The 20353-nt window shown below is 36.5% G+C and overlaps 1 protein-coding gene across 1 annotated transcript in view; it reads right to left on the bottom strand.

The window, feature by feature from the left end:
* Nucleotides 1–9756, bottom strand: part of antxr2a (ANTXR cell adhesion molecule 2a) — a 36786-nt gene extending 27030 nt beyond the window's left edge. The window contains exons 1-9 of the mRNA XM_049020423.1: nt 9248–9756; nt 7404–7475; nt 5946–6017; nt 5687–5768; nt 5030–5134; nt 4822–4890; nt 4072–4152; nt 1530–1590; nt 1359–1454 (exon numbers count right to left, since the gene is read on the bottom strand). Coding sequence (XP_048876380.1) covers nt 1359–1454; nt 1530–1590; nt 4072–4152; nt 4822–4890; nt 5030–5134; nt 5687–5768; nt 5946–6017; nt 7404–7475; nt 9248–9393 — 784 coding nt within the window. The 5' untranslated portion in view covers nt 9394–9756. The remainder of the gene's footprint in view (nt 1–1358; nt 1455–1529; nt 1591–4071; nt 4153–4821; nt 4891–5029; nt 5135–5686; nt 5769–5945; nt 6018–7403; nt 7476–9247) is intronic.
* Between the last annotated feature and the right edge of the window lie 10597 nt (nt 9757–20353).

Genomic DNA, 20353 nt, shown 5'->3' with positions numbered 1-20353 from the left:
TATTTTAGTTCTAAATATTACACTCTGTACTTAAATGGAGCAGGTTTCTTCAGTAAATGAGATCAAATCAAAGGAAATGAAATACTAACAAAATGGCTTACTAGTACTGCCAATCAGTGTGAGGGTTTGTCTATACTAACTCATACTCAAAACACAGTTTGCAGGCAATGAGAAAATGAAGTTTGGGGGGGTTTTCTCAAAACCAGTAGTCCAAGATTTCTTGCATCCTGTAACTGGTACCTGGCAGGAAAATCCACATTACAGTTGGAAATGTTTATATTTCCATATATGCATCAACATTTGCAAATACATTTAAAACATGAAGTTAATGGCCCACAACATATAGTGTTACCTGGTTAAAATCATTAACCACAGATATTTGCCCAGTTTAGTTCCCAAACAGTAGATGTTTGCCCAACAGCACTTCAGCACAAACAAACCATCAGTACTGGCACAACAAGAACAACATTAATCCTGCTACATGTTATAAGATACCACTATTAGGTCAAATTACCAACGATTTCCTTAGATCTGTGCACATTTCTCATCTGCACATACACAGTAACAGTACCATGTCTTTAAAGCTATGACCACAGTACAACTTCTAAGGGCATTGTACATCCCAGAATTAGGGGGCAATAGTATATACCCCTATTATTCAAATCACGGCCCTCGAGGTCTGAGCACTGCTGGTTTTCCAGCCTTCCTTTACCTGTGAGCCAGGTGTGAAGCCTCTGACCAATCAGAATCAGTAATTATTAAACTAACTACCTGGGAAAACTGAAAACAAGGGCTGGATTTGGATTCGAGGGGCAGATATGAAGAACCCTGGTATATACAATAATTATTTATGAAGGTAACAGGGCTATGCAACACTAACTATTTATTTAGACAAACCGCAGTTCAGATAACTTGTACTACACAGCAACTACATTAAAAGTTCTTGTGTCCGGCATGGTTGGGACTGAGGCACTGGCAGGTAGGTGCCATATATTATTGCTTTATATTTAAATTGTAGAGAATTTCTTACCTTCATTATTTTTATTTTTATTTTTACAGGATTTTTACATGATTATGATACTGTTATGTTAACACACTGCAATGACCCCTCCTTAATCTGATTACTAAAAAAGCATGCCGCTCGCTATGTGCACGAATTTACATTGGTACTGCACATTTTTATGTAAATTTTTAACGGCGCTATTATTTTTTCATTTTCGTACTGGTATTTTAGAATTTTGTGACAGGTACTTGTGCGAGCTGGTTATTTGAATGACATAGTTTTTGTGTCATTCTTCAATGTGTACCACAGTGTTTACCACTTCACAACTTCCCGTCTTGCGCTGCGAAATGCTCACCATAGATCTGGCCGTTGATTGTGTATCTGCAGAGTGCTCCTTCCGTGCCTTTTCCCAGCCCGAAACCATTTCCTCTCACCACAACAGTGAAGGATTCTATAGGATGTAAAACACAGGACAGTGAGCAGAGGCCTGGCATGAGCAGAAACGCAGGGCAGCTTTACTGCGCACCATTCACGCAGACGCTGGTTGGTTCCACTGAAAACACCTCTATACAGGACCGCTTCAAAATCTGCAAAAAAAAAAAAAAAAAAAAAATCAGAAATCAGTCAAATGTAATTGAAGCGAGAATGCTGTTTGCCACAGGAAAATTTAAGGGGTGGCCAAAGGTGTCTACTGTCATACCCAGTAAATACATGGCACCACTGCTTTTTGCACTGTGCACACACACTAAATATGTGTATATGCGCATATATATACACACACACACATACATACATATACATACACATACATATATATACATACACATACACATACATATATATACATACACATACACATACATATATATATACATACATATATACATACACATACATACACATACATACATATATACATACACATACATACACATACATACATATATACATACACATACATACACATACATATATACATACATACACACACACACACACACACACACACACACACACACACACACACACACACACACACACACACACACACACACACAAAACCAGGAACCAGTAATAAAGCACCGAGTTGAGCATCTATTGATAGCAAGCAAAATGCCCCTTACTCGCATAATTAATGATGGATCATTTAGACTACTTAAATCAGCGCAAACAGTAAGCTGGAAATACTCACAATGATGAGGAAACTGATCTTTCTATTAACTGGCCTTACTGATCTTAACACTAATTGTTGTCTGTTGTTTACATGTGTTGGATGCTGCAACCCTCATTTGATTTGCACCCACTGCATCATGCACTGAGGCGGCATTTACCCAAAAATCTGAGAAAATACTACAGGTCTAATGTAAATATTCTTAATTCTTTATTGTGGAAAAGAAGCAATGTTCGTTCAATAATTTTACCATTTATCTAAGCAAAAATGTAAATATTGTCTGTTTTTACTAAACACTAGTTGTAAGCTTAAAAAAATTAAATATTACAAAGAATCATGCATCACAAATACAAAATAAACGGATATCATCTAAAAAAGGGCACCACCTATATTGAAATTTAAAGCCCATCCAGTCTCCAGAGACAACAAGCTTAGCCTTAAGAATTTTAATAAAGGGCTGCAGAAAAAAAGGGGGGGCAAAAAGACCATAGAGGGTTTGCGAATTTGCTTCTCAAAGTCTCCGTAGCCAACTCCCAATAAACAACCCTTGTCTCTTTCAAGACTCCAACTGCTGATGTACGAGGCCGGCAATGACTTCATTGTCAGCCTGCCAAGGCACAGACAAGACAGCGTAGCTGACTTAAGAAGACGGAATGCAAAAGAGAAAAGCTTCTCCACAGGGCCAGTTCATAAAAACGCACATATCTGTTCGGGTCAGCCTTTTTTTTTTGTCATTGTTGGACAAAAACACAGCCGTCAGGTACACACAAAATGAGCATGTCAAAGTCTTTTCAAAGCAGTTCAAAAAAATGGAAAGAATCACATCCAGGACTGGAAAGTGTTTAATTTTTTTTTTTTACTGGTCTGGCAAGTCATGTATAAGCAATACTGGGCCTTAATCCTTCCATCCCCAACGCTGCTGCAGAGGCTGCCCTATAGCCCTAAATGGTGATCCCGAGTTACTCCCAATGTCAAATCCTATGCAATTTGCAGGTCTCTCTTTTAAGGGCAGAGGAAATGAGAAATAGTCATGACAATGCCAACCCTTGGAGCAGCTGGCATCGAGTAAAGGCTTTTCCCTGAATGAAACCAGTCAGAAGGCTCACCTAAATATGTTACTTCTCCTTCCCTCTTCATTCCTTCCTGGAAACAACTACTTAATGTTGGTCCAACTAAAAGATTTTTTCCCCATACATCTGACCACCATTTACATGGAATTGTGATACAGGGCTAAATGCATGAGGCCCCCATATGCAAAATTTGACAATCTAAAATCAAAGATGCAAAAAATCTACTGACGAGACAATATCAGCAGAAACATTTAATGCTAATCATAAAACTACATGCTACATGCTTTTAATTTCATTTGTGTCATAAAATATATATTGGCTATGCTTGACATACCACTTCTTGCTTGCATGTCAAACCCCACGCCAATACATTTTCTGTTTTATATCCATTATCCAGTCATTAGTTGTTCATACTTAAGATGTTAGGTCATTTTAAGGCAAGACCTCATTACAAGAAATAAAACACCAACAGTGATGCAATGTTATGACATTCTACAAGATGACTGCAAAGATTTGCAGATCTGCAAAAGAGTTTTAGCTTAAAACACCACTGGGGGAAAAAAAGAGAGGTTTGGAACCCGCGCATTTAGGGAATTAAATTTAACCATTTCTTATGCATTAGACAATAAAGCTACACAGCCCAGGTTTGGGTTTCCCTGTAACTGATGGGAAAAGGGAAACCACATCATAATCTGAGCTGCTATTTTGACTCGGTATACAGTAACACTTAAGGGAGTTTCAGATAAACAATAGCTGGTGACTGAAATATGAGAAGAGATGTACAGTGAAACAGCACACATCTGATGGGGAAACATAACGGCACTTACCGAATTCACAATGCCTCTGAGTGCCTGAAAGCCATCTCTAACAGGGAAAACCTGCTGTTTCGAGTCAGCCACATCTACAAGCTATTGGGAAATAAAAACAACAGCAACATGATTTTTGTAGGTCAGACTTCCAGCAATTTCAAGTGTACTTTCCCTCCGACTTATTCCTGCTTATTCTGAAATGTCTGTGAACAGAACAGGAACCACAGAAAGACTATTAAAAAAACAATACGACATGCACTCAGTACTATAAAGGCTTCGCTGCAGAGCATGCTTACTTAAAGATCATGCTTCCAGCTTTGCAGTGCAGCATGATGTGTGGTTGTTAAAGATGTTAACGTCACAGGAATCCTTCTTTTAATCTCATTATACTATATAAACCCAGAAAGCTATAAATAAAGAAACAGCAATCAAATATAAAGTATCTCATCCTATTTTTTCTGATCCTTGGCTAAAATAAAAATTGTACTTATCAGAAAGAATGTGAATGTCACGAAAGTCACTGCTTTTCAGTGAAATTAGGTTAGTATTTAAAATAACCATCACACTGCCACACACACACACACACACACACACACACACACACACACACACACACACACACACACAATTATAAGTTTCCTATTCGCCCAGCTGCATCTCTTTGGACTGCAGGAAAAACCCAGATGCTTTTAAATAAATAGCTTCTATTTTTTTTTTTTTTATTATTATTATTTTTTAAATAAGCGGATCCTTCAGAAACACCCTCACCTGATTCTCATCGAAATCCTTCACGCCAACGCAGTAAACTCTCGCACCATAGTCGCGTGCAATATTTGCCTGTGGTATCAAAAAGAGCATCCGTATCAAAGAGTCATTTACTAAGGGACTATAGATATTATACACACAAAGACAATATTCAATATTAATTTTGAACAGCAATAGCACTGATCTTAATTTTACTGGCACATGATCGCACCTCTTTCACTGTCATTTGGTAGAGAAAGGGATCCAGCTTCCCATCAGTTAAGCCAATAATAATGCTGGAAGACTTTGATTTCTGATCCTTCATCTGTTCTGTCACCTAGGCAAAAAAAAGCAGGAATGCAATTTCCATTAAGATACGCATTTTGATTATAGAGCATCTTCTGCATACTGCTATGTTGACTGCTGCACAATTCCACAAGGTACAAGATTTTTGTCTTGTAATAACATGTCATCATATTATACTAACTAAACTAAACTATTAGATGATGACTCTGCTGGACACATTCCAGGAAATGCGGTTTACTGTAATGAAACAACTTCTCAAAAGGAAGGCCATGGAAAAAACTGCCCTATGTGGGGAATAAAATGATGTTTCCCCACAAGTAGCAGAGAGAGCACGACCAGTCACATTACAAAGGAAACAAGATACCTGCCACTGAGATGCATGCAACACATAAGTGTAGCACAATCATAGTGAATGTGGCAAAAATCTCAGATACAAAAGCATGGTCAAAAATCAACTGCTGATAATTACAGTATATTTCAAGCGCTGTACACAGGACAAGTTTATATCCCAGTTTTACATACCTATGAATGAAATCTAAGGAGTTTAAAGCACACTTGTGAAACTTAAATTCGGGTGACCCACCTTCTGAAATCCTTCATGCATATATGTTTCACCTGACGGCTTCACTTCACTTAATCGCAGTAGGCCTTGTTCTATTTCATAGCTAAATAAAAAAAAAGAAACATCTGTTCATTGCTAAAGCTGTTGCTATTATTACATACAATAGTGTATATCATTCAGAGCTACCCATATATCCAACATGCACAAATTACATTATTGTAATGTATTTTATTGCTATAAATAATAATAATAATAATAATAATAATAATAATAATAGCACCTGTTTCCAGTGAGTGGCAACATTACTTCAGCCTTAGAAGAGAACACAATGAATGACACTCTTGTCCTTGGGCTGAAAAATAAAATAAAATAAATATTGATTACCGATATCCCTAAGAACAAAAACAGTAGGTGTAAGTCTAGTGGAGCAATTCAACCTTTGTGGCTGTTGTATTATTACCCCTGATTAATAGAAACATGATTATAATTAATATTAATAATAATCACATATTAATGTTGCATTTTCATAATCAATATAGTTACCTATATTATCAAAAGGCACCATTTTCAAATTAAAGTTCTTAATAAATAGAAGTCGGGCTCTTCCACCAGGCTTTGCAGGACTGACCTCAAGCATTCTGCATTGCAGCATAAGGTACTGTTTATCTTCACATCACAAAAGTGCCATTTATCGTCACCCACAAGACACATGGCACCTTCGCCCACAATATTAGCACTCCAAAGTACCAAAGGCAGGTTTTGCATAGGACTAAATAGGCTTTGTTATATCAAAGTACTTTCTGTGATTTCCAGGCATCTACACATCTCTTTTTAATGAATGTCACTAATGTCCAAACAGATATTTTTTTTCAGTTGCAACTTCACCATTACATCACACATTAAGAATTTAAGTTTGTAGCAAGGACACCCTGCCAGAACACACTTAATCAGAAAATGTGCTTGCAGGTGACAAATCAACCACATAGTTCATTGCTTCATGGATTCTTAGTCTGACAGCTGAGAGAACAGAATACAAAGAGACTCCCGACAACAGAACTGATTAACAATGGTGGCACAATCAACCCTTTTGAAATGAAAGGGTGTAGAGCAGAGCCGAGAACCTGATTATTCAGTATTTGGCTTCGCAAATCTGTTGCTAACATTACTTGTCCATCACCAATAGCTAGAATATGTGTGGTACTGGATCCATCAGTCCAAATGGCCATCCTCACAGTCCAGAAGTCTAATCCTCTGCCACCCACTCCCACCTGGCCCCTTGGCTAATTTCAACAGTAAATCATTTTATTTTGAATTGGCCATCGTCATCAGTAATTCCCATAAACTGAGGTAACACTGCATAAGTTAACGTCAATCACAAATATGAAAACAGATGACTTTTTAATGAAGAGGCTGTTTTGACATTTCTCAGAAGAATGTGTTAATTCTACTTTATTTATTTCCTTCATTTAATATACGCTATTGTCCAAAGTGATATTAAGTAGGCAGGCCCACTTTAAGTTTCATTGGCTTCATTAAAGAAAGCCAAAAATCTGCTTTTGGATATAAAGCAAGCTAAAATAGCTCTACTAAACAATTAGACTTCAGAGATACGGGTCTTTGTAGACAGCTTTAGGGTTCCTTTAGCTTACGAAACCTCTACTTTGGCAGGTCTAAATGCCAGGAATCATTTGTAATACTCCAATGTATTCATTCACCGCAATTGTAAGACAATACCTACCTCACAAATTTATGGGTGAGCTGCTCTACAAATCCATAAATCTCATGCCAGTTATGTGCCACACTTCCAGACCTAGAAGAGGAGGATGAAAACCATAATTATGTGCACTTATTACCCGTAAATACAGAGTACTGTATATAGTTACACACAGGCACCTTTTGATGAAAACTGGTTTACTTTGGTATGATTCAAACCAAATCAGTAATGAATATTGTAGGTAATATTTCACACTGTTTGGCAACCACTTCCTGAGAGATAGTTAATCAACAATGACAATGTTACTTGATAAATGGTGTGCATAATTCAATAGTAAATTAAGGAAAATATGAATATACAAAACACTAAGCATTTCTAGGTCTGTTAGTAAAAGTAAAAATCCCATTAAAATACAGTATATCAATTTCTATTACACTGCACATTGCTGATGCTTTCATTCAAAGCAACTCGCAGTTTTGTTTTCTGGGATCAATTCAGGTTTCAGCTAACCACAAGGTTACTGTGGCACTACCCCTCCAGGACAACCTTCACCATGCCAATCCATGCTCTTAACAGATACTTCCCTATCTGTCGCATCGGTATTAATGTAATAGTTTTCAGGTGAAAAGACAAATATATTCAAAGACAGGATGTTTCCAGGCACAAGAAGTAAATCATCATATTATAATTGGCAAGACCGATGACAGACTAAAAATGACAGGAGCGAAGATAACACTGGAATGTCCCCACTGAGGACTAACAATAGATTTGGCATACTCAGAACTCAATTAGTTACTGCAGGCCTACATTGTGTGTACAATATGACCTTCAGGTAATGACTACAGTAAGTACTTAATTAAATTAATAATTATGGCTCAATGTATATGCAGAGGACATAAAAGTGTACTAACTAGACAATATTTCTTCTGTTCTCATTCTGTCTCCCCTTCTGGTCATGAAAGGAAAATCAAGACCTGATTTGTGAGTATCAAGAGGTGACATGAAAGCGCATGCAGGAAGTCAGTCTGTCTGACATGTTCTCTATAGCAGGCAGAAGATTTGGCACCTCCCATGCATAACGGGAAGTTGCCACAGCAAATAACTGCCTAGCATTTCTCAGCCATCGATCAAAATGTACTCCAAGTAGTCTTGGTTACAATAGTATGGAGTAGTCACAGTACTTGTCTATGCAGAATGACCAATGTGACCAGTCATTATACTTCCTGGGACATATACTATTTAACAATTTAATAAACGTTTTTTAACTGGTGCCAACAATTTAACTTTTTTTTTCTCGTAACACCCAACTGGATTCAAACACTTTGGCATTCCACAATATACAGTTGAACAAGAAAAAAAGGGGGCAAGTCAAAAACTAAAAAAGCTCAATTGTAAGATCAAAGATTTAATATTAAAAATAAAAATAAAAATCTCTACATAGTATTAAATAATTATGATCTGTAAAGTCGCGAGGAAGATAGACCTTACTAACAAGATGCTAAACTTTACCCCTGACTTATTACATATAAACATAATAGGTTCGAAGACATCACTGACATCGAGTATGCATCGAAATTCTTGTTACGGTAAAGGCCGTAACAAATATAAATGTATTTCAAGCAATTTTACATAAAATATGATGTTTTAGCCAGTCTCTAAATGTATATTATTAATTAACATATTTCCTTTCTGCATGATGTTTATGAATACAAATAGGTGAATTAACAACAATTGTTGGATTAATCGGCAGCTTACTGTGCTATCTGAACCTTCTCGCAGTTGTGTGGTTGATAACACACAGATGAAAATAATACACTGATAACGTGCTACACCCATTTCGATATGGCGAAGACACACTGTATACTCACCTATCTAACACGAAGTAGAGATCAAAAACGCCGCTACAGGACGCCTCATCGGCGTTACACATCGAGCCGCATACTGAGATTAGAAGCAGTAACACTGCAGTCGCTGAAATACAACCATTCTCTGTGCTTTTTTTTCCCCCGTCCATGATTGTCGTTAACGTCCACTTTCGGATCCGGGTAGCAGCAACAACAGCAGCGCGTAATTCAATTAACTAAACAATACAAAAATACGACCCGAGGCCTTTAAAAGCTGCAAAAGTACAAGGAGCGTCTTGGGACAGACCGCCTACGTCCCGGTTTCGTGCATTTCAATGTTGTACTGACAACTCAAAAAAAAGTAATTTTGGAGCGGTTTTGCAATAAAGACTTGGCGTCAGCGCAACGATTACTTCACCGACCGTGTTTGCGTAAAGTCGCCGTCCTGTTACGGGGCACAGATGCGGCGCTGTTAGCTTAGCTAGCTAGCTGCTCTTTCCGCGTAGCGTGGACTTCAAACCCTTTGAGTAACGCGATTGGCCCAACGGCAAACAGATGTGCAGCTGCGGGGAGTGTTGCTGCAGATTTCCTGGGTCACGCGTAAAGGCTCTTTTCCTCAACAAAAATTACATATACTACTTATTACAGCTTATAGCATGGAAGAGAAACTTAAAACCGGACAGTTTTTTTAAATATCCCTAGCATGTTTTAAATACTTTCCATCAACTTTGGAAAGCATCTTAAGTATACTCCAAGAAATGTTAATTATTTTTCTCAAAATGTAAATAGACAAAAAATTAAAAATAACACCATTAAACAAACTGCATCCAAAATCATACCACAAGGTATCAAAACAATGTCTATAATCCGATCGATGCTATTATGTTAGTTATATGTTTATTACAGCAAATAAGTCTGAAATGGAGAGTCATATTTTATCTTTAAATAGATCACAGGAGCATTAGGTCTACTTTAACAATGATTCTTCAGGACTGCAGTTGTATAGTTCTTTTTAAACATAGAGCCTTTGTATGTCTAAATGGTTTTCTATAGTATTTACAATTCACAGCTTTGAAGCACATTTGAGCAATTTAACGTATTCAAGATTTTGATATTGCGCCAAATGGCAGCTTTAGGTATTTAATCAACACTGCCATAAAATAATAGCACAATGTTTACACTAGTCATATTGTCAGAAGCAAGATATAGACCTATGTCTGGCAATCATGTAGGTGGGTAGGTAGACCAGTAGTGAGGTTTTTCCATGTGTCCTCCATTTATGAAAGTGATTCACTGTAAGGCCTTAAGGAGTGTGAGAACTTTGCAAAGGAAGTGGATGATATAAAAATCATATTAATGACTTTTTAAAACATGTTGCTGTCTCAAAAAGACAAGGAAATTAAAGTTATTCTTCTATTTACATATATGTTACATGTTTCTGAATCTCTTGAGATCCCCTTAATCAAACCCCTACTGTAAAAGCCTCCCTTTCATTCTGGGCAGCAACAGGCCTGCCTCAGTCTTTCCAAAGTTTTTGAGAAACATGTTGCTTAGTAGCCACCCAATAACTATGATATATACAAATACCATAGCACTGAAATGGCTTTTGTGAAAGTACTGAATAGCTTCTCTGCAGAGTGTGTAAAAGTGTCTCTGTCTTTCCACTTTTCTGAGCACCACTTGTGACACTGTGCATCCAGATTAAGGTCAAGAACTTTTGACTGAGCCAAGTGTTCAGTGCTTTCACCCAAACATCACATGAGATCTCCAGTATTAGCAGTGCTGCACTACAAATTAGCATCGATTAGGGCTTTCTTACACTTCCCTTGCTCATGGACATTTGTACCTCTATATCATCCAGACTATTTAAAAGTGAAATTGTTAAGCATTCTTTTTGCCTTTTTCACCCCCCATCAACATATATTGCCAAAAGCAAGATCCCGACGGTTCAATATCATTCTGCCAACTAACAGGCATGTGCATGAAACTTAGCGCTTAGTGTTTTGTTTCCAGCATTCAGATCATTTGACCCTTATCATTATGAAGACATTCACGTGTTCTTTACTATTGTATATGTAGGGCTGCATCTGTACATATTTAGATATTATTTTCCAGTACTAACACTTGATTTTCATGTTTATAGGGCATCAGGAAATAATTTTATTCCCCTAGAAAATGTACTATAAAGCATTTTTTACTTCCAACTTGCATGTGGAAACAAGCTATTACATACAAATTAAGTGAATTTGACTGACATCACTTGAAATAGGTTCTGTCATGGGCATTGCTGATACAGAGAGCTCACTGAGATTAAGTAGGAAAAAACATTCAAACACAATTGTTTGTCAAATGAGTCAGTCTACAAATGGCACTGGGTTGATCTAGTAGGACAATGGTCTCAGAAAACAATTGTTATCAGGTTTTACTTTCATTCTAAATTACATTGAATAAAAATGTAAATTTGCATTTATACATTTCCTGAGAAGTGATGTCAAAGTAACGTGCTTCACTGGATGACTTTGTGATTCACATGATATACTCACATCCTGCTGATTGCATTTTCAGGAAATTCCCGCCAATGTTTATATTGATGAGTGTCTTAGTCATTGAAGTTGTTTCATGTCTTTTGATATTGCGCAAGCACTAGGTAGACACTCAGTAGGTGTCTTTCATTTTATATGAATTATATACTTTAAAAAGAACATACATGGACAAAAATACATAAAACGAATGAATGATTAGGCCATGCCCCCCATCTATATCAGAGCATTAAATCAAAAAGTTGTCATGTTTGTTAAAATGACATTTATTTCAATGCAATTTATAATTTATAATAATTATCTATAAGCTATTCTATAAAATAAACATAACAATCACAAGATGTGATCAAATGATTTTGTATTTAATAGTTATATAAAAACAAGAACAAAAAGTCAGCAAGAAAAGAAAATGAATGAAAGAGTGTCACTGTGGCACATGGCAAGTTTGTTCCATAACCGTATCAAATATTATGTTAAAATTATACCCATGAAGGTTATTAACAAGAAATCTAAATGAATGTGAAAACCAAAATATATATGTATATTCATAGGTGAAATACTTCAGTAGTTCAGAAAATAACAAAATTTAAATTAAAGAGCAAGACTAATTGTCTTGGTGAACCACTTCATAACCATTTATATTAAGTTGTGTATTTCCTAGGGCAACAGTGTAGTTAGCTTGAACAGTTTACATTTAAATAATGGATTATGGGAATATATTTGAATATGCAGTAGATTGCAAATAAGTTTAATTTAGCTAATTTGCTACACACAGATGACTAATAGTGTTAATTAAAAGTGACAATTGAAACAACAAAACTAATTGTAAAAGACACTTGGGTGATAACAGTGTACAGAATTAGATATTAAATAACCTCAACTTTTGTTTCAGTCAATAACCAACTGATAATGGCAGTAAAAACAAACAGCTTGAAATTTTAAATTTTTTGGTTCCTTGTCTAATTTGTTGACTCTGTAGACATGACTACACTTGGGAATGTTTGCAATATTTATATATCTATCCATCCATCAATCCATCTATTCATACATCCATCCATCTTCTAAACACTTGAGAAAAAACCCCTGGATAGGGTATCGGCCATACGTGAGCAATCCAGGTCCTATACTTACTTATTTAGTTTTTGGGAGTCCCTAAAAAGCTAGCTCCTATTTTGTGTTAAATCTGTTTGTACAATAAATCGCACGACAGCTCTTTCCCATTTTAGATGTATATTTTGCAGCATTGAAACTGAAGGCTAAGGGTTTCTTGCTACTCAGTGGGTGTGAGCGAAGTGACTTCTGCCTGCTGTGACGTCATGCGCATACCCTTTGCAGTAAAAGGAGCTTGAGAACATCAGATAAGGAGGTGAAGATGTGGTATTTTACGCTTTTAACTGCAACTAGTAGCACAGCGATCTGCAGTCTTTGTAAGTTTTGAGAGGTGGAGGTAGCGTTTAGTTCAATATCCCACTAAACAAAACGCACGCAATTGTGCGAGATAACGCGATTAATATGAAAAAAGCAATGGATATTTTGGGAGTCGGTGTCTGGGCACTCGCTACAGCTTGTGATACACGAGGGGCTGCGATCGCAGTGAAGTGCAAGTGACGCTGTTGCCAAAGGGAGAAAACTGTGGGGCATTTTAAGCATTCGTCACTTGCGTCTTCGCTTGGAGGACTTCAAACTGAACTGCAAAATGTCTCAAAAACGCTTAAAACAAGTTGTACGAACGAGGTGGAACAGTACGTTATGTATGTTTCTAGTATAGTAATTATAGATATTTTGGCATACATTTATTGATCAGTATTTACTAGTTTAAAAATATAAATAATATATAAAGTATAAATGTATATTATATATTTATTATATTAATATATTAAAGTAAAAAGAGCTGTTGTTTTGGAATCTGTATCGGTATGGGAAGTAGTGTATCGGAAATGGTTCGGAACTGAAAAAATGTGGATTGGCCCATTCCTACTGGTCTTGTACCTTGTTCAAGGGCTTAATTATCCTTTTTAATATTTAGGGTCAATTTATAAATATTTAGAAATATTCATTGGTGATAGTAAAAAGTAGGCCTATTCGCTATTAGAAGGAAATGTCTTGCAACTGTGAAATTAAAGGTATGAAAATACCACACAGAAAGAGTAAAATCATATAGTATATTTTCCAGTTGGTGGAATTCTGAATAACATTGATGGTATTATATAATTGCATAAAATGAAACTGACATACATACACAGTCTTCCTATTCCAGGAATAAGTCTACACACCTGTTAGTACACAGCTTTTGTGAGTGGTTTTTTTCGTGAATATAATTTTTTTTAATGCTGTGTCCATTCAAACAATAGTCACCCCACTGTGTAATGACTTAAATGCCTATTGGTTCTATAATACAATTGATTATCATAAATACTGATCACTTATTTTTAATGTATGACCTTTTCAGTATTGGGAGGGATACTTTTTAAAATGAAATAATTTTTTAATAGTGAAATGGGGAATTCACTTTGCTATGTGTTTACAAAAATAAATAGTTTCATGAATTCCTTCATCCATTTTCTTAATGCTTTTCTAGTCACAGACACATTTATTTATTTTTAATATAATCTCTTGAAAAGGCAAAAAACTCATTATTCAAAAGCATTTTCACTGTATCTATTGTTACAATAACTGTAATGAAAAAAAATATTTTGAGGGATGCAACCCTTTGTTTTTTTGACGGAATGCATTTTTTTCCATCAAGTTTGTTAAATGTATTCATAAAAATGATAAACACATTAAACTAAAAACTGAAAAAGTTGCTAAGAGCCATGGTAATTTTTTAATTCGATCAATCTTAATGGGTCTCTACCCAATCCACTGACATAGTTAAGTTCCCATCGGCGGCATTTTGACTAAAGGTATGTTAAAAGCTTAAGAACGGGCAGCTCTCCCAGTCCATTTGGAACCCCATGTCACCTCTCCTCACTCTTCCTCCAGCACACCCACAACAGAAATAATCTGTACTGAATGGAGTTAATCGTTGCTTTTTCCAAGCCTGTCAACTTAATGAGAACACTTCGAGAAGAGTCCCCCGACCAACGTCCCTGCAAGAACACCACTGACACCGACGGCTCTCCAGTGAGTGGGACAGGCCTGCTGGAAATCAAAGCAGACAGTGATGCATTTTTGAAGATTGACCTGCAATGGGAGGGGGGGTGGCTCAATCGGGCCATTTAAGACAGTCCTTCTCTGAGTGGCTATGTGGCAGCCTGCTTTACACAGACCACCGTGAAGGGGAGTAGAGAGAGATCCATTTATGCTCTAATTCACTCCACAGGAGAGGCCTATCTGATAGGAGCGGCACTCCATCTTAAGCCTATTCACGTATTAAATAAGACCCATCACCTTGCCATGTCCATTTAAAGTCCAGCCGTAACTATTTGCTTTTATAGCTAGTCCTTATAGAGGGTGAAGCATTTATCACCTCTGATGGTCTGACTGAAGCATCAGCTCTTCTGCCTTATTTTGTTTGGCGTTGCTCATGAATGGATTTAGAGAATTATTATGGAAAACACCAGGTAACATACAAAGACACCACACATGTGCCCAGATGATCTATACACTTACAGAAAACCCTTTTAATACCAGCCCATCCACTGGCTTTTCTTAATAGCCATTAACTCTGATTTCCTCCTTGAGGAGTCTGATGTGGCATGAAATGGCTAAAGCGTTTTGTTTCCAGGTTATTGATCATTACATACTGCTCCATTCCCATGGGGAACAGGCACTCTGAAGCCTATTGTTACTTAGAGCACAACAATTAACAAAAGAGAGCTGTGACTTGCTTTCCCCTTGCTGCTATTTCTCAGATAAATTAGCAAAGAGCAGTGAAAAAGTCCTTCTTACAGTCATTTTCCTTAAAGTCACATTTAGTACACATTTCAAACTGTAACTTACTACATGAAAGAATGATGTTTTCCAAATGAATGACACATATTTTAGTTTTATTTTTAATGATACCAAACAATACTTTGAATCATATCCTACTACAGGGTAATGGTGCCTTGTAAAATTATGTAAAATGTATTTGCAGTCGGTTAAATCGGCATAAAATACGCTACACAAGGGGGCACTGTAATTTGCAAAGCTGTTGAATAATGTGGTAGTCTCACTAGGTGTACAATGTATTTTAACACCAGGACTCAAGTATCTTCTTTGAAGTATAGTGATAAAGGAGATACAAATGGCCAAGTAGCATGTAAAGTGTAGTACTATACATAAAAGTAATTTATGGGGGCAGGATTCTTAAAAATATAAACAACCTCACACCCTTACAAGGCAGTGGTTGGGGAAGCATGCTTGTGATTGAAAGGTTGCTGGTTTGAATCCCTGACAAGCAAGGCACCACTGAGGTACACTGAGCAAGGTTCTGCTCCCTGGGTGCTAAATAATAGCTGCTCCTTGCTATGTTACATATGCATTAAATGCAGAGGACACATTTCATTGTGGTGTCACTTATTTTAAGAACCATATATGAAGACTTAAAATGATTCATTTCGATTATTATTATTTTTCATGTTACAGTAAATATTGAAGCTTTATTTTGTAATCCAGTGATGTGATTTTTCAAGGATCTAACTACTATTGCAAGGATCTTACAAGGGAATATCAGCGTCAAATTCTCATCACTCCATTATTTCCCCCTTATTTCGTGTTTTTTTTTCCTTGTGTTGTCAGCAGGGTTGAAGCCATTCCAGAATGCTTTCATCAATTCCAGTCCAAATCAGGAAATTGAACTGGAGTTGGAACTTAAATCTCCCTGATATTCGAATTCAATTCCAGTTCTGTTCCCCATAGGTTTTTTTCCAATCCCAACTCCAGTTCCATTCCCTGATTTGGACTGGAACTGATGAATGCATTCTGGAATAGCCCCAACCCTAGTTGTCGGTGACATAAAGATTTTGCAGTGTGTTGAGGTAAGCATACATTGCAGAAATTCTAATTTTCAGATTTTTGAACAACACAAATTTTGAAGCTCACAGCTGTTGTCACCCAGTTCATTAGTGCAAAACTACTAATTATCCTATAACTGGCAAGTGGGCAAAAATATCAGTCTTCAGACCACTTATCCTGATTAGGGTCACAGGGGGCATGGAGCTTATCCCAGGCAGCACAGGGCACAAGGCAGGGGCACACCCTGGACGGGATGGCAGTCCAGCACAGTGCACATTCACACATTCTACAGGCAAATTAGAGACACCAGTGAGTCTAATTGCATGTCTTTGACAGCAGTGCAGGGAGGGCATATACACTCCATACACTGAGCCAAGGTGGGATCTGAATCCATAGCTCAGTAAGTGTGAAGCACCAGTGAGACCCACTGAAACTATAAAGTGAATAAAACAAGCAAGTAAAAGTGATCATTAATGGCAGGAAAAACTATTGTCTGTGTGTGTATGTGTGTGTAAGAACATTTGTCACAAAAATATTTTATAATATTTTATGAGAATGCCATGTCTATAAGAATCTATGATGCAGTCAAAGTATTATAAATGTGGCTATAAATATTAATAAAAAGGCATGGCATATTATAGCCATGCATTATGAATGTTTTATAAAACTGTAATCTATAACACATTATAGATACCTTCATAATGCAGTACAAAGCATCCTTATTTCTTATACTGAATATCACAATGCATCATCAAGGTATATATTATGCATTAGAGATGAGAGCTTCATTGGAGCTTATAAAGTATCACATTACTATATTGCCATATGGCTGTCAATAGAGGATGCAGTAATGCATTATTAATTCTTATATCAGCTGTTATAATGCATTATGAAGGCATCTATAATGCATCATTGATGTTGTGGTAAAGTGTTACCAAAAATACTTCTAAATATTAACTCATAATATTGAGAAGAATGATAGTACTGTTGTCTCACACTCTCTGTTTTTCTGTTGGCTTCTGTCAGACGCTTCACTTTCCTTCCCTAGTCCACAAACATGCAGGATTTAGTGGACTGGTGACTCTAAATTGCCCATACTGTATCATGTGACTGTGTGCATGTCCTGCAATGGATTGGCTTCCTGTCCCCTGTCATGTGCTCCATGCTTCCTGGGGTAGGCTCCAGGCTCTCAGTGACCTTGATAAGGGGTTGAAAGATGGGTGGATGAATATTTATATGTATAAAGCATTTACTAATGACTAGCTATTTGATAAAGCAAAATAATTTGTGCAGCAACATAATATACTTTCTGTTCTCTGCAAAAATTATAATCTGTGGAGCCTTTGAATGGAAATTGCATGGGGAGGATTTAGATGAGCATTTTTCAGTGCATTACATTACATTAGAATACTGCCTTTTTGTTTTTATAATGTGAAGTTCTGGTGACTTAGAAATAAATGGAACAATTAAGGACTCCATCCTCTTTTCACACAGTAATTGAACTCAGACATTTGGCGGGAGCCATTATGGCGGGAGTTTCAATTTCTTGTGAAGCCACATGGACATCGACAATAAGAATACAGTCAAATTGGTGAGTGTACCCCCAAAAGAGAGTACTTAAAAAACATAACTAATTTATTGTAAAGGCGCAAATATCTCTACTTTACTTTTATTTGTCATTGTCATTGTCATTTGGCCCTGACTCATTGTCTAAAACTCAGGAAAAGTTAAGCGTACTCTTTTGCCGCGGATTAGCTTGATTATTACAGAGCTAATTCAACCCTGTTAACTTTAAAATCATGTTTCATTTTCCAGGCACTATTAAAACATCACTTTCCCATTTTTTTTCTTTTGATCCAGGATGACATGATTTCCAATAATGTGTCTTCTAAAGCAAGCTGCAGAGATACAGATAGACACTGGGCACTGTCCTGGATAGTCTCAGATCCTAGTGCTCCCAGTGTCTTTAGGGACTAGTCTCATCATCTCAGAACAATGGTTGTTTTTTCAATATTAAAAGGCTTTGACAGTAATGAGTGAAGCTGACATGCATTTAAGGGATAAATGTGTGTGTTCCTGACAGCAGCACACTATTAGGCAATCTAAGCAATATTTTCCAGGAAGCAGAGGTGTAGGGCATAGCATTCAGGCCATATTAAATTCACTTGTGATGAGAAGTTAAAGAACCCCCATGTTACAAGTTTATCCAAGCTATGCTAAACACAGTCCACTGGCAAACACTTGCAACAGTACGTGCTTGATTTGGAAATTGAACATTTGGTGCTTGAGACCATTTCTCATCTCACTCACCATTCTTTGATTTTTTATTTTTTTTTGTCAAACCAAGGCTCCCTCAAAGCCAAATTTATGGGATCAGTTATAAAGACTGAACCTGGCATCACTTCCGGTGAACTTGGCAACGCAAGTTTCATTTCTTGTCCAGATGTTTACACCATAAGAGCATTATTAAGACCACATTTTAAAACTTAAATGGGTGTGTGATGATGTTTCTGAAAGTTAAAAAATAGACAATTAATTATGATCAGGTCACTGAAATTTTGAGGGAATATGATTAAAGAACAGAATGATTCAGTTCTTCAGTATTCTTTGCTAAAACAAAGGACATTATCTTTAATCCGGTTGAGCAATGCCGACACTCTAAGCTGTTAGCAAATAATTTCTAAGAGGCTGAAATGAAATATCTTCCAGGTTGTGATTAACAGCCTAACAAGTGGTAACAGATTTTGAATGTCATTGACAGCAATCTAATCCTAATAAAACACCTAGTCAAATATGCAAGGTGGCTTGATTATTTGAAAGGATTTCAGAGTTTATGTAGTACCTCACAAAGTGTTATGTTTCAGTATAACTGATTCAACTTAAAATATGATGTACTAGGAAAAAATATTTTTGAAATGTACAAGATTACAGATTACTAGTTACCCTGTTAAAAGTGTAATAAGTTTTGTAATTATTTTGATTACTTTATCAAAGTAATGTAACTTCTTACATTTGATCACTTCTTGATTACTTTTCAAAAAAATGTTGTAAACTGGGCAAGAAAGCGGAACCATCCGAGAAGCTTTCATGATATGTGTTGTCTGGAAATATGTCAGAAGAAAACATTTCTGCAGAGCAAAAAGATGAAAAGCATCAAAATTAATGGTATATTAACGGCTTTTTACAGAAAATAATATATGTGGATGTAACCCACATTTCAATTACTAACTGCAACTACATTTTCCCTCTCAGTAACTGTAACAAATTACATTTATTTTGTAATTTAATTATGTAACAGCGTTACATGTAACTAGTTGCTCCCCAACACTGCTTATAATGATCCATTCAGAAGACCATCCAAGTTTTGAAATACACTCTTTCCTTGGAACTACATTCCTTCACTGGTTAAGATGCCATATCCACACATGGATTTAGCAATCGTTTGATAAATGTACTGTTTGGCACTATTGCCAATGTGATATGTAATATTACTAAAATTACGGTTTTTGATTAGACTGGGAACAGTCCCACCTAACAGAAACTGTGTGTAATATTCATTTGTTATCAGGCACTGGTCTCTTATATAATTCCACAGAAACTGATAAAGGACAAAGCAATTTTATTTCAGAAAATAAGAGGCCATATTGCTGAG

The sequence above is a fragment of the Brienomyrus brachyistius genome, chromosome 7, assembly GCF_023856365.1.
Source record: "Brienomyrus brachyistius isolate T26 chromosome 7, BBRACH_0.4, whole genome shotgun sequence".
Taxonomy (NCBI): domain Eukaryota; kingdom Metazoa; phylum Chordata; class Actinopteri; order Osteoglossiformes; family Mormyridae; genus Brienomyrus; species Brienomyrus brachyistius.
The sequence above is the reverse complement of the archived record's forward strand: the minus strand, read 5'-3'. Positions and strand labels throughout refer to the sequence as shown.